The sequence below is a fragment of the Neomonachus schauinslandi genome, chromosome 11, assembly GCF_002201575.2.
Source record: "Neomonachus schauinslandi chromosome 11, ASM220157v2, whole genome shotgun sequence".
NCBI classification, from domain to species: Eukaryota; Metazoa; Chordata; class Mammalia; order Carnivora; family Phocidae; genus Neomonachus; species Neomonachus schauinslandi.
This window is the reverse complement of record NC_058413.1, coordinates 73,110,305-73,125,651: the sequence shown is the minus strand read 5'-3', so window position 1 is coordinate 73,125,651 and position 15,347 is coordinate 73,110,305. Positions and strand designations below refer to the sequence as shown.

At 37.6% G+C, this 15,347-nt stretch overlaps 1 protein-coding gene across 1 annotated transcript in view; it reads left to right on the top strand.

Moving 5' to 3' along the window:
• Positions 1-15,347, top strand: part of MRE11 (MRE11 homolog, double strand break repair nuclease) — a 74,873-nt gene that overhangs the window by 38,811 nt on the left and 20,715 nt on the right. Inside the window, exons 13-16 of the mRNA XM_044919250.1 lie at positions 1,227-1,289; positions 10,196-10,415; positions 10,545-10,547; positions 11,608-11,688. Of these exons, the coding sequence (XP_044775185.1) occupies positions 1,227-1,289; positions 10,196-10,415; positions 10,545-10,547; positions 11,608-11,688 (367 nt within the window). The remainder of the gene's footprint in view (positions 1-1,226; positions 1,290-10,195; positions 10,416-10,544; positions 10,548-11,607; positions 11,689-15,347) is intronic.

Below are 15,347 nucleotides of genomic sequence, written 5' to 3'. Positions count from 1 at the left end.
CCACCCAGGTGTCCCCAGATACTATTTTTAGAGAGCCTCCTGGATGTCTTACAAGCCTAACATCTAAGAATGATATGAGCCATGTAATAAATATTTCAAGCCTCTGAAAGAAGAGATTTTTGTTTTTAACTATTTTACTAAAGTATGACACTCATAGGTATCAGAGTTTTTTCTTTTGCAGTCTAATAGACCCATTTTTCAGTGACATGGAACATTTTGGCAACTGGTAATACAGTTTTGCTTAGGGCCAATATATATATATTTTTAGAGTACAGTTCTGACATTTTAATGTAAGTCACTAGGGAAGTATGATTTCTTTAATCAATCAACAAAACTGTACTTAAATTTCCAAGTTTTTGGTGTACTCTTGAAAACAGTATGAAGGTTCCTCAAAAAGTTAAAAATAGAACTACCCTACTACCCAGCAGTTTTGCACCACTAGGTATTTACCCGAAGGATACAAAAATATGGATTTGAAGGGGCACATGCACCCTGATGTTTATGGCAGCATTATTAACAATAGCCAGACTATGGAAAGAGCCCAGATGTCCATCGACTGATGAATGGATAAAGAAGATATGATATGGTGTACACACACACACACACACACACATATACATATATATATATGTGATGGAATATTACTCAGCCATCAAAAAGAGTGAAATCTTGCCATTTGCAGCAACATGGATAGAGCCAGAGTGTATTATACTAAGTGAAATAAGTCAGAGAAAGACAAATACTATAGGATTTCACTCATGTGGAATTTAAGAAACAAAACACATGAACATATGGGAGGCAGAGAGAGAGAGAAACTGTAAGAGACTCTTAACGATAGAGAATAAACTGAGGGTTGATGGGGGAGGTGGGTGGGGGATGGGCTAGATGGTGATGGGTATTAAGGAGGGCACTTGTTACGATGAGCACTAGGTATTATATGTAAGTGATGAATCACTAAATTCTACTCCTGAAACCAATATTACATTATATGTTAACTAACTAGAATTTTTTTATTATTTTTAAAAATTTTTTATTGTTATGTTAATCACCATACATTACATCATTAGTTTTTGATGTAACTAACTAGAATTTAAATAAAAATTTGAAACAAAAAATTCCCAAGTTTTATGTTGTAATGGAAAGCATTTCTTAATCAGTTGTAGCCCATTGTTTTATATTTCCGTGATAGGACTAAGCAACATTTTTGATTTACTGTTTTAACACAGGTACGCCGTTTCAGAGAAAGCAGACAAAAAAACACTAATGAAGAAGATGATGAAGTTCGAGAGGTAATTTCTCGTGTAAATTACTATGCTTCTGTGTCAGTTTGTTAAGCTAGAATGACTAGTAGGTTTGTTTAGAATAGTGGACCTTACTTTGGCAGATAGGACTGAGCAGGGATTGGCTGAGGAGATTTATACCAGTGCAGCCTGCCAATATTCGGCTTGCCAGTATTCCTTTTTTATCCTTTTGCTCTTGTTGGAAACTTATTTAATTGTGTGGGGGGGGGGCTGGGGAGGAGCATATACAACAAGAGCCCTTAGTAATCAAAATAATACATAATTGCTATCAGAGCATCTTATTAGCATAAGATGAAATCTTACCCTACTGAGCTGATACTATTTTGGGCAAAAAGGAAGAAACTTGTGTTTTGCTAGCAGTATTACCATAGATAAATATACAGAGTCCACTGAGCTTTCTAAAATGTTGAAATGGGCTTGATCACCATCAATGCTGTCTTTCTCAGTCTCTTCGCAGTTTAGGAACTTCTGGTTAGCGACCATTTACTGAAACTTCGGGCCTCTATCTGGTACTTGGTGAATTCACGGTTGAAGATAGATTTTTCTATTTTCTGATTGTCCTTGGTGTTTCATTATTGCTATCTAGTATGTAAAGGTTATCTGATAACTAATTTATTGTTGAGATTATCTTGATTACTTTCATTCGTATCTGTTACAACCTAGCCATTCTACTTTGCATTAGCAATACAGATATGGAAAATGTGTGGTTCGTGTCCAGCAGAGACTCTTGGTTTAGTAGGTGAGGCAGATATATGTAGAAAGAAAATGTTAAACCTTAGCATGACCTAAAGGGTCACCTTCGCTGAATTAATAAACAGTCCTGCTAATCCATTGTCATTTTCCTAAGTATTTCAGAACTGCTCCTGATAGGCGGTGAATGGGAAAGAGCTGGAGCACTCGACACATCCCTTAAATTAACTTTTATATCTTCTACTATTTTCTCTGCTGCAAGCAAAAAAGAATAAGACACCCTTCTCCCCCCCCCCCCCTTTAAATATTTTTTGCCTTGTTTTAAGCACACTCCTTAGGTAAAAGTCAATACCTGGGACACTCAGTTTACTCCTTTTTCCTCTGAACTCTCTTCCAAAGGAATCCCTGTTTAGTGGTTGATCTACTGATGACTACTAGGTACTACCACAGCCTTTACTGTGAAGCAGTTTTAGATCCTGACAGAGGAAAAGTCAGTTATCAAATAATTCTTCGGTATTGGGACACCTGGGTGGCTCCGATGGTTAAGCGTCTGCCTCCAGCTCAGGTCATGATCTCAGTGTCCTGGGATCAAGTCCCATGTCCGGCTCCCTGCTCAGCGGGGAGTCTGCTTTTCCCTCTCCCTCTGCCTGCTGCTTGCCCTGCTTGTGCTCACTCTCTCTGTCAAATAATAAAGTCTTTAAAAAATAAAAATAAAATTGTTTGGTACCATCTCTAAAGGCCATGAGATAGACTTTTTTTCTCTTTTTTAAATAAAATTCCAAGTCTATATCTGATTTACTTCATCGTCTGTCAAACCGTACAGGCTACTTAGGATTTTAGGCTGATCCAATAATGCGCCTTACCTGGAATGTTAAGGAATAGGAACGTAGCATTTTGGGTGTTATTTTTTTCTTTTCTCTGTCTTGTTACAAAAGTTTGATGCCCTGTGCTTAATGTGGGGGAGTCACCCCCCCCCAAATTATGTCCCAGTTCATTAGAATATGTAGGAATAGCAGTATAGTAACTCAGTTAATAATATTTCTTTAGAGAGGATATGTGAGGATAATCTTCTCAGTGTCTAGTTTTGTGTCAGGTTTCTTCCCTTTGTACAACTTACACTGTCTCCATCATGTAATATGGGGAACTTTGCAACATTAACTAACATTACCAGCGGTAGTGCCAGTACCGGCTACAGTTTTTTCCCTACCTCCTTCCTCCCTTTCGTGAATAGCCTTCAGTACTTGATCATAGAACTAAAAGCTCTCACCATCCACTGAATTTCACAGTCAGCATTCCCGATGTCAGAGCCATTCCCCTACATCAGTGTAGTGGAAAAAGCAGAACGCGTTACCTACTTGGTTTTATTCATTACTGTTTTAAAGGGGAAAGGGCAAATGGTATTCATTAAATTTTCATTTACTGATTTTTTTTCTAAATGTGTCATGTACACAATTTCAGTTTCCATTTTACAAATGACACTGAGCATAGTAAAGATTACACGGTGGGGTGGAATTTGAACCTATTTCTACCTTCAAGTCTAGACTTTTCTACCGTACTATGTCCAGAACTTTGTATTATAACAACATTAACATAATGCATGGCCAATGAATGGCTAAAAATGCGAAATTTCTGAAAGTTTTTGATGTGCAGAACATCAAAAATCACTGCCCCTCAGAAGCATAGATGGAGCTCTGCTGTACTACTTACAAGATGGTTTTGGGGAGCTAAGAGGAAGAAGCTAGAGATTAGGGATCCCTTACCACATTTATATTTGTATTCATTTTACAGAGCACCCTTAAAGTACAAAAGAGTTTGCCAAATAGCAAGAATGAATACTAGAAGAAAGAAATGACTCCTGGTTCTTGGATCATTTAAACTTAACTAACCATTTCAATTTAACAGATTACAGAAACATTTCTTTGCATGCTCTTTGTGTTTGGAGCCCCTAAACTGTTTTTCATTAGTCTTTTAAAGAATTAGAGTGAATATTTTATAAAAGGAAGGTAGTAGAGGACCTGACAAATTGCATTTGGGAGTTTTACAGAAGAAAGCACTTTTGGGTTTAGATTTTTCAGCTATATTTTAAGACTTTAGCAGGTAATTGGGGTTTCCTAGGTAATTTGTCAGCTTGCCATAGGATGTTATAAATGGTCTTAGCATACTATTTAGGACTTGGAGTGGAATTTGAGACTTTCCCGAGCTATAACTCCCAACCGTGTAGAATCATTTAGCTCAGAACATGAATCCTAGTACCATGTTTAAATTATTTAAAAAGACAAAAGCATTAGTCATTCCAAGAGGCTTTAAAACTTCTTGTTCACATTGAAAAGCTCTAAGTATTTTCTTTAACTATAAGTTCACATTTAAGTAAAAGGCCAAACAGTAAATGTTTTGGGCTTTGCAGGCCATATGTGGTCTTTGTCACATTTTCTTCTCTGTGTATGTGGTTGGGTTTTTGTTTTTTTTTTTTTAAATCCTTTAAAAATGTAAAATCTATTCTTGGTCTGACCCATAGTCTGTAGTTTACCCAGCCTCTGGTTTCCTGTGTTCTGCCTGGATTTGAGGCAGCATTGATACCCTCTTTCAAACTGTAATACCAAGCACTATCAACAAAGCGAAAAGGCATCCCGTAGGATGGGAGAAGATATTTGCAAATCATGTATTTGGTAAGTGATTAATATTCAGAACGTACAAAGAATTCGTAAAACTCAGTCACAGCAAAAAGTGGATGAAGGACTTGAATAGACATTTCTACAAAGAAGATAAACAGGTGACCAATAAGCACATGAGAAGATGCTCAACATCACTAGTGAAATGCAAATCTAAACCACAAAGCCACTTCACATTTATTAAGATGAATATTACAAAAAAGAAAATAGTGTTGCCACGAATAAGGAGAAATTGCAAGCCTCATGCATTGCTGGTGGGAATATAAAAGCTTCTGTGGAAAATAGTATGATTTCTCAAAAAATTAAAAATAGAATTATGTGACCTAGCAACTGCACTTCTAGGTATTTACCCCAAGGAATTGAGAGCAAGGACTCAGATATTTGTACACCCAAGCTTATAGCATTCCCAGTAGCCAAAAGGTGGTAGCAATTCAAATGGCCATCAGAAGATGTACAGATAAACAAAATGTGGTGTGTATGTGTGATGGTGGACTTCTGCTTAGCCTTAAAAGGAATGAAGTTCCAGTAATGCTATAATATGGATGAACCTTGAAAACATTATGCTAAGCGAAGTAAGACAGGTGAAAGGATGAGTATTACATGATTCCACTTAAATGAGATCCCTAGAGTAGTCAAATTCATAGGGACAGAAAGTAGAATAGTGGTAATGAGGGGAAGGGGGTGGCTAGGGAATGGAGAGTTGTTTTTTAACAGGTATGGAGTGTCAGTTTGAAATGACGAGAAAGGTCTGGAGGTGGATGATGGTGATGTTGTACAACAGTGTGAATGTGTTTTTAATGCCACTGAATTGTACACAATTGTAAGATGCTCTATTTAATGGTATATATATTTTGTCACAATTTAAAAAAAACAGGTGTACTACCAGGATAGGTTTTCGAATCTCACAAAAAAGCATATGGAAACATTGTCCTACCAGTGGCCCTGACCCTGCACTTAGGATGGCTGTGTACCTACACTCCTGAGGCCAATTAGCATCCCACTGCTAATTCTTAGAAGTAACATACTTCCTATATATCTGTACACTCCAGAGCCTGTTGCACAGAAAAGTGGAGTTAAAATATTTGAGTGTCATGTTAAATGATAAAATGAAGGTATGGTATTTAGACAAAGGGAAGGTATAAAATTTGGAAATGATGGTGGGTAATTCATTCCAAGAAAGAATCATAAAAGGGCACATGCATCTTAAATTTTTGCTAGATAACTGCCATATCATTCCAGAGATGTGACACCAGTTTGCATTCTAACCAGTATTGGGGGTTGCTTATTTCTCCACATCCTTGTCATTCTGATGTATTATGACATCTTTTGATCTTTACAAATCCGAGGGCTGAGGAAATTGTTTCTTACTATTGTTTTTAACTCGTACTTTTGTTGCTAGTGACACAGCGATTTTTATGTTTATAAACCATTTGTATTTACGTGAAACACCTGGTCATGTTCTTCGCCCAGAAATTTTTGTTCGATTTGGATTTTGTGCCGAGGACATTGGTCTCTCTGTAAGAGCACTCACAGGAGAATGTGCACACACTCTATGTGTGTGTGGGGGGGTAGCATATTTTAGGGTATTTGTCGTGTAAAAGAAGGGTTTTGGAGTTTCTTCAAATCCAGAATGGGTGATGAACTAAGTGCCTTTTTGACATCTGTGGAGATAAACGTGTGGGATTTTTCCTCCGTTCTATTAATTCGGCAATAAATTGAATTATATTAAAACATATTCTATTATTGCCCCATCCTTGTTACTACTTTGTGAACCTTCTGGTAATGGGTATCCTGGTTTTTCCATATGTTCCTGGATTCTCTTTGTCTGCTTGAATATTCATAAGTGAGATCCTGTAATCTTTTTGTGCATGCAGTCCTTTGTCAGTTTTTCAGTACCATGTTATGCTGGCTTTGTACAAAGAAGTTGGAAGCTTGCTTTCTTTATGCTCTGGGACTATGGAAAGAGCAGTGGAATTATCTGTTCTTTGAAGATTTGATAGAATACCTGTGAAACTTTGTGGTTGTGGTTCCTTTTCCGGGGGTGTTGTTCCTTTAACAAATTTCTCCCATTATTCTTTGATATTATTATTAGTCTGTTGAGACTATGTGTCTCTTGTTGGATCCGTTTAGGTCATTTATTTTCCAAATTACTTAGAATTGAAGAGTATTTTGTCAGGATTCTTTTAATTTCCCCTCAATCTTTTTTCCCCTCCATTCTGATTTTTAATGATGTATACTTGTTTTTTCTTCCTTTTTATTAAGTTAGTGATTTTTCTCAATGTGACTTCGTCCCAGAGGATCAGTTCTTAAATTTACTAATTTGAATGGATTTTTGCTTAAAATTTGTTTATGATTGTATCTTTATTGATTTCTCACAATTCCTTTTGGATGGACTTTACTTGTCCTATGTTATGGAATATTAAATCTACTTATTTTCATTCATTCTTTTTTAACAGGCTGTAGGCTTTCTTTATAAACACTGCTTTGTTTTGTATATTCCCGTATACAGTATTTTTATTATTTTCTAGATTTCTGCAGTTTTAATTTTGTGGGTTGGAGGCAGGTTTTTTTTTAATTATCATTAATTACTAATTTTATTCATGGCAATTAGACTGTATAATACCCTTTACTATTTAGAACTTAATTGATACTTTTCTTAGCACCCCATGATGTATTAGTTAAACATTTCATGAGGTCTTGAAAAGTCTATATTTATTTTCAGAGTATAGAGTTCAACATACATCAATTAGATCTGTTTTATTAATTATGTAATTTAAGTTTCCTTTTTCCCTTTAAGTGTACTTTTTAAAAAGTACAGCTGGTTCTTGTTATTTCTTTATGTTCTATGTCACTGCAAACACTAACCTAGTGAATACTGAACCGTATTGTTCCTAGGGGAAATAACAGGATTGGGTTCCTGCCAACTACTGGTTACAGCATTTTTATCCCCTGAGTAGTACATAACCTTTTTCATGTGTATTTCTGTTTTAATATATAGTTGAGTCATTAACATTGAACTTAGAGCCAGCAACCCTATAATCTTGCCTAAATGAAGCTTATCTCACACACCTATCTCATCTGTAAGGCCTATCACAGCCTTCTTGCACTTGGGAGTACTGGACAGCACTTCAGCTACACTGAATCACTGACTAAACACACAAAAATGTGAAAAACATGGCACTAAATATGCCACAGAAAGGACACTTTTTTAAAGTGTGAGAGCGGAAACAGAAAGGCTGAGTGTTCCATTCTTCATCTGGGAATGTGTGTGTCAAGAGACTCGGAATTTTTGGGTGCCTGGGTGGCTCAGATGGGTAAGCATCTGCCTTCGGCTCAGGTCATGATCCCAGGGTCCTGGGATCAAGTCCTGCATCAGGCTCCCTGCTTAGCGGGGAGCCTGCTTCTCCCTCTGCCACTCCCCTGCTTGTGCTCTCTCTCTCTCTCTCTCTGTGTCAAATAAATAAATAAGTAAAATCTAAGAAAAAAAAAAAAAGAGACTCGGAATTTTTACCACTGCACTGGTCCACAGATGACTGCAAAAGTATCAGGAATATTGTTCTGGGGTTTACAGATAAATTTTGGCAAGTAGGTGATTTGCAGATACAGAATCTGGGAATAATGAGGATTGACCATACTTCATCTGGGATAAGAAAAATGAGTTGAAATCTTTCTGCGATTTTTTCTTTGTATTTTTTTTTTTTTTAAGATTTTATTGTCAGAGAGAGAGAGAGCACGCTCGCGTGCAGGGGGAGCGGCAGGAAGAGGGAGAAGCAGGCTCCCTGCTGGGCAAGGAGCCCGTTGCGGGACTCCATCCCAGGACCCTGGGATCATGACCTGAGCTGAAGGCAGATGCTTAACCGACTGAACCACCCAGGCATCCTTTTTTCTTTTTCTTTTTTGTTATGTTCCCTGAAGTTTTTTTCTTTTTACATGGTAATGCCGTGCTGAGCCCTTCATGCTGGGATTTTGCTGTTACTTCCTTTAAGCTGAAATCATCATCATACAGCTGGATTATCTCCCACCTCCCACTTCACTCCTACTTCTACCCTACGTGCTTTCTTCTCATCTCCTCATTTAGTCCTGCCTCTCTTTACTTCATGGTATCAAGAGAGCTCAGAAATGCTCTACCCACCTATTCTTAGTCCTGGAATTTTTTATTCCAAGCAAGAGAGACTATAGTCATGGTCCCTTTGGATATATAGATCAATTTTAGAGAGCTCTGTACTGCCTAAGACTCTTTTCTACCTTGTTCCTTAGGTCAGATCTTCATTATATCCATTAACTCTTCAGAACTTTTGTGTTTAGAAGTTGGAGCTATTTTCTCATCATGTTCATTTCTGTTCTCCTTACTACAGTTTGATTAGTTTAAGGGAAGAGCTCAGAGCAACATTGCTTTTATTTTATTTTTAATCAAAAAATCTGTATTCATTTCAGAGTTAAAATATTTCATTAAGTCTCAAACTTGTCTTTTCTCGGCAGTTTCTTATCAAATTAAAGTTTGTGGCATATTCTTGGTCCTAAGCTTTTTATTCTTTCCCAGGCCTTCAATTGTTATATTCTACTTACTTCTTTTAATCTTTTTTTTTTTTCAGCTTTTGTATGGTTATTTATTTGAGAGCACAAGGTGGGGGGAGGAGCAGAAGGGCAGGGACAAGCAGACTCCAGACTAAGTGCAGAGCCTGATGCAGGGCTTGATCTCACAACCCTGAGATCTCAACCTGAGCCAAAATCAAGAGTCGGACCCTTAACCAGCTGAACCATCCAGGCGCCCCTCTTTTTATCTTTTTATTCTTAATTCTACTTAATTTTTTTTTTTTTTTTAAAGATTTTATTTATTTATTCATGAGAGACAGAGAGAGAGAGAGAGAGAGAAGCAGGCTCCCAAGGAGCAGGGAGCCCGATGCGGGACTCGATCCCAGGACCCTGGGATCATGACCTGAGCCGAAGGCAGACGCTCAACCATCTGAGCCACCCAGGCGCCCTCTACTTAATTTTTTTAAGAGATGATCGCTCATATTTTCTGATTACAGAGTAATATTTTAGAAAAACTATATAGTAGAAAATTTATCCTATTTGTGAATAAAGAAGAAAACAAGAGCACCCTAAAATTCCATCACCCAGAGATAACAGACATTTTTTGTAAGCATTTTTCTTGCCACTTATTAAGAGCCCATTGTACAGAGTAGCTCAAATGATGACAGTCTCTTACAAATGGTGATGTTGAATTAGGGGCGATTGCTAATATTCTTACCAGTTCTAAAAGTTTTGATTCTGTGGAATTTTATCGTTCTCAGCACAGCTTTTCAAAAGGTCTCATTTTCCAGATAGTATGGCAGATTGATCTGACAAATTGTAGGAATTGAATTTGACAGACAGGGGAGGGGAGTTGTCCTGCTTGGCATTTTTATAGCATGATTAGTGAAAAATAATAGTGTAGACAGTTTGGCAATAGTGCATGTTATCTGAATGACCAGATCAATGACTTAGGATGCTGCATTACCTACTAGTGTGTATTTTCTCCTCTTTCCCTCTCAGGCTATGACAAGGGCCAGAGCCCTCAGATCTCAGTCTGAGGACTCTGCTTCTGCCTTTAGTGCTGAGGACCTTATGAGTATAGATTTGGCAGAACAGATGGCTGAGGACTCTGATGAGGACATCACAGCAGCAGCCAGGAGGGGAGGAGGCCGAGGAAGAGGCCGCCGAGGAGGAAGAGGACAGAACTCAGCCTGGAGAGGGGGGTCTCAGAGAGGAAGAGGTTAGCACTCGGTACCAGCTTGCACACACATTCAGACTTGGCAGCTGAACGGGACACACAGGATCGTATTCCTATCGTCAGAATTAAGTGTTGCTATCTTCTAAAATTTTGTGTTTATAATGCATAAAGCCAGTCTTTAATATAGTTCTGACATGTATGTTTACTTAAATAGATTTTAATGGCCATGTGCACATAATGTTTTAATGACTTTTTTTTTTTAAGATTTTTTTTTTATTTATTATTTGACAGGGGGAGAGAGAGAGACAGTGAGAAAGGGAACACAAGCAGGGGGAGTGGGAGAGGAAGAAGCAGGCTTCCCGTGGAGCAGGGAACCTGACGCAGGGCTCGATCCCAATCATGACCTGAGCTGAAGGCAGACGCTTAACAACTGAGCCACCCAGGCGCCCCTGTTTTAATGACTCTTAACATATTTTTTTAAGAACTTCACTACGCTCCTCACACAGTACCTTTTGGGTACATTTAATGTCATATTTACTCTCACACCTATAAAATAATGGGCAGATATGAGCTGCTAAGGAAAATGGCTATCTAATGACCATTGGCAGCAGGAAGAAACTCCAGGTCATAAACATTATTTTTGTTACTGTCATAAGATACAAATGCCCTTATTTTTATAAAGTGGCTTCATAAAATTTGTTCAAAAAGAATACTACCCTAAAACAATTTGATTTCTTAAAGCAGTCATAAACATTAATTGCCATCATTGTATTTAACGTGGGACTATTGTCATTGAATAATCCAAATAATAGAAAATTGGCCATCCAGTGACTTCCTGATGCATTGTATGACTTCGTTTCTAGGAATATTTTTAAATTGTTTTTATTAAATATTTATCCATTGGAATTTTAAGCTGGTAAAATAGTACTTAAAAGTTAAAAATTTCCAGGGAAAGAGATCCTCATCCTCTAGTGATAATTTATTTTCATTATCCTTACGTTTACAAAATGTTTCCTTAAATTTTGATTGGAAGAGTATGAACCAAATGTGGTATAAGTATAGTTTTTGAAAAGTGATTAGACTGTGTTGTTTCTTGTTATATATGTCTTTGACTTTTTATACATAAACTATGTTTTGATGTAACTTTTTTTACATTTCATTTTGGCATTGTCTTAAAAAAAAACCTTGGCTACTGATACAATTGTATAGTGACTGCTCATTATTCTAACAATAGGCACTGGTCTAGAGACTTCTACCCGAAGCAGAAGTTCAAAGGCCACTATGTCAACACCTAGAAACATGTCTATTATAGATGGTGAGTATGGGTTGCAAATGATTTTCTAGCAGTTATTTATAAATCCCAACATAGGAAGACCTAGGAAATCCTCATTAGGAAACCTCATTGGTTTGTGTTGCCATTGTTGGGGGGTCAAAAGGGTTATTAGCATTACAAGATAAATTCTTCTTTAAAAGGTCTTTGCCATTCATCAGAGTTACTGAAAAGGGTGAATCTTAAAAAGTATTTTTTATAATCCCTTACTTTTAGACAGATTTGATTATTTCCTGTTTATAGAGAGACCGTGAAGGCAGAAAAATGAGTCAGTTGGTCAATATGTCAACAATGATCAAGAAAGAACCACTTCTTAATATAGTGTTTACTTTCTTAAGCTTCTTTTCTCCGGCTCTATGGTTAGCACAAGAAAGTCTGTGATCTGTATTTAAGATAATACTCATAATAGGTAATGTCTATGAAAGAGTTAACTGCATGCTTCCCAAAGCTCTGTAGTTAGATACTTATGTTATCCCTGTTTTACAGAAAAGGGATCTGAGGCTTTGAAAAGATAGGCAGTTTACCCATGGTCTCACAGCTAGTAAATTTTAGAACTTGGGTTAATCCCACATTCCCTAGACTCCAGAACCAGTGGTTAACCACTATATAGTTGATCCTTGAACAGAGTGGGTTTGAACTGTGCAGGTCCACTTATAAGTGGGTTTTTTTCCAATAAATTACAGTACTGTAAATGTATTTTCCCTTCCATATGAAAAATATGATTTTCTTAACATTTTCTTTTCTTGAGCTTACTTTGTTGTAAGAACACAGTATATAAACAACATACAAAATAAGTGTTAATCACCTGTTTATGTTGTCAGTAAGGCTTCCAATAAATAATAGGCTATTAGTAGTTAAGTTTTGGGGGAGTTAGAAGAAGTTACATGGGGATTTTTGGACTTTGCAGGGGTCAGTGCCCCTAACCCCTGAATTCAAGGGTCAACTGTACTGCTAGTTTCCAGAGCAAGATAAGGTTAGAGACCTAGCTACTGGTTCTCAGTAGAGAGGTCTTTGCATTGTACAGAATAACCTATCGAATTAATGTGAAGATAGAGTAAACCGCCCGGAAGGAAGTGAATTGTGACACCATCAGAGGAAGTCTTGGACATTTATTGGATGGCAACTGACATTGGAGGAAGGATACAAACATCAAATCCAATAAATGACTCTTATTTGTTGTTGTTTTAGTGTTCAACAATTTATCAGTTGCGTAAATCCAATAAATGACTCTTAAAGAAACTTTTTAAAAAAAAATTTTTAATTTTTAAAAAATATTTTATTTATTTGATAGAGACAGCGAGAGAGGGATCACAAGCAGGCGGAGTGGCAGAGGGAGAAGCAGGCTTCCTGCTGAGCAGGGAGCCCTATGCAAGGCTCGATCCCAGGACCCTGGGATCATGACCCGAGCTGAAGGCAGACGCTTAACGACTGAGCCACCCAGGCGCCCCTTAAAGAAACTTCTTATCAAGAGTTCTGGGGGCACCTGAGTGGTTTAGCCGGTTAAGTGTCCGGCTCTTGATCTCAGCTCAAGTCTTGATCTCGGGGTTGTGAGTTCAAGCCCCATGTTGGGCATGGAGCCTACTTGAAAAAATAATAATAATTTTTGAAAAGTTCTGTTGTTGTATTTTTACTATGGTTATTTAGTACTTGAGGAGAGCCACCTAAGATTCTTATCTTGACTTCAAAAGCATGTTGTCGGGCGCCTGGGTGGCTCAGTTGGTTAAGCGACTGCCTTCGGCTCAGGTCATGATCCTGGAGTCCCAAGATCGAGTCCCGCATCGGGCTCCTTGCTCAGCAGGGAGTCTGCTTCTCCCTCTGACCCTCCCCCCTCTCATGCTCTCTCTCTATCTCATTCTCTCTCTCAAATAAATAAATAAAATCTTTAAAAAATAATAATAATAAAAAAAAAAGCATGTTGTCTTTTAGGAAATGACGTCCAAAAAGGTGCTCTTCCATTCTTGGCAGGAGTAAGATAAAAGCAGAGAAGGGGAAAAATAGGCACCATAGAAAGGATCTAGGCAGAGTTCAACATGGAAAAAAAGCCTTGTGAGTTTTAACAAGTCACTCAGACTCCTAAGTTTGTTTCCATAATAGACTGTACATAGTGGGTTGTTCTGAAGATGAGAGGCAGAGAGTCTGGCACATAGTAGGCCTTTACAAAATGTTTGTTATAAAAAAAAAAAGAAAAGAAAAAACAGAGGGAGATAGAAAAGCAAAGTGAAAAAAAATATGTACACTTCCAGGTTAAGTCACCAGAAGTTGGTTAGCATTGACACAAAGGCATACCCACCTTTACCTTAACCCAAACTGCCTTTTTTCGTCCTGGCTTAACTATTTTATGTGAAGCTTTCTTGCCACAAATGGGCAGAATTAATCACTTAAAGTGAGTCTTTGGGCTTCCATTTTATTGTTGAGAAATGAGCTATTAGTTAAGCTTGCTTTTTTTTTTTTTGAAGTAGTCTATTTTTCCTCCAGCTGGCTGTCTTTGGTGTTCTGCAGTTTCACTGATGAATCTAGATATGAGATTCTTTTTTTATCCTGCTTAGGATTTATTGGGCTTCATGAAACTGTGAATTGGTGTCTTTCATCACTCCTAGAAAATCCTTTCCCTTTAGATAATACCACTGTGCTCTTTTTCTCCTCCCTTCAGAGTCTTCAGTTAAATAAATGTAAGATTCACTCTGTCTTCCTGGGACTATTAATCTCTTGTATTTTCCCTTGTTTTATCTTCCTGTGTTATATTGATCTTCTAATTCACCCATCTGTTGTTTTTTTTTTTTAAGTAAACTCTAACCCCAACATGGGGTTCAAACCCATGACCCCAAGATCAGATGTCACTTTTTCTACGGACTGAGCCAAGCAGGCCCCCATGCCCATCTGTTCTTAAAACTGTCCTTTGAATTTTTTATTTTCATTGTTTTTGGTGGGGGTAGAAATTCCACTTAGTTCTTTTGAAATACACTGTGTGATTTTAAAAATTCCCTGCAGATGTTTTTAAGCCTCTCTGTAATTTTGTGTGTGCCTAGTAAGGATATTTGTTCTGTTAGTCTTTGTCTAATAACCCAGTGTCTAAATGTCTTTGGCCTCTTTTTATTGTCCATTTCTGATTTCTGTTTCTGTTGGTTCTCATTTACGGTGACTTGTTTCCTTGCATGTTTCATTATCTGTTGTCCGTAAGAAATGATCAGCAGGAATAATTTGAGATTAGGGATGAAGTTAAGTTGCCCCAGAGTTGATTCATATTTGTTTCTCCAGGCTTCTAGGGTCACCACACGTCTTAGGCCACATAAAACTACATTTAAACTTGTGACTTGAGGTTTGACCAGCTGATAATGTACTTGCAAAATCCTGTTTACATCTGCTTCTCTCCTTAACCACTGGGGTCCCAGCTTAAGGTAGGGAGGAAATGCATCAGGTCCCTTACTTTGAGCAGGCCTTGACCTGTGTTAGCTCTTTCCCTCTCTCTACAGAACTGTCAAAACAGTATGAACATTTGTCCAGATCAGCAGGTCCCCAGGGAAAAGGATTCTGCTTGCCTCTCTAAGTTTGAGCTTTTCTTCTGTTTTGGCCTGTTAATTCTTTATGTGATCAACTCAGTGCCACTAGAATTTTTTTTATATGTTTGATGAAGCAATTTGGGTAGC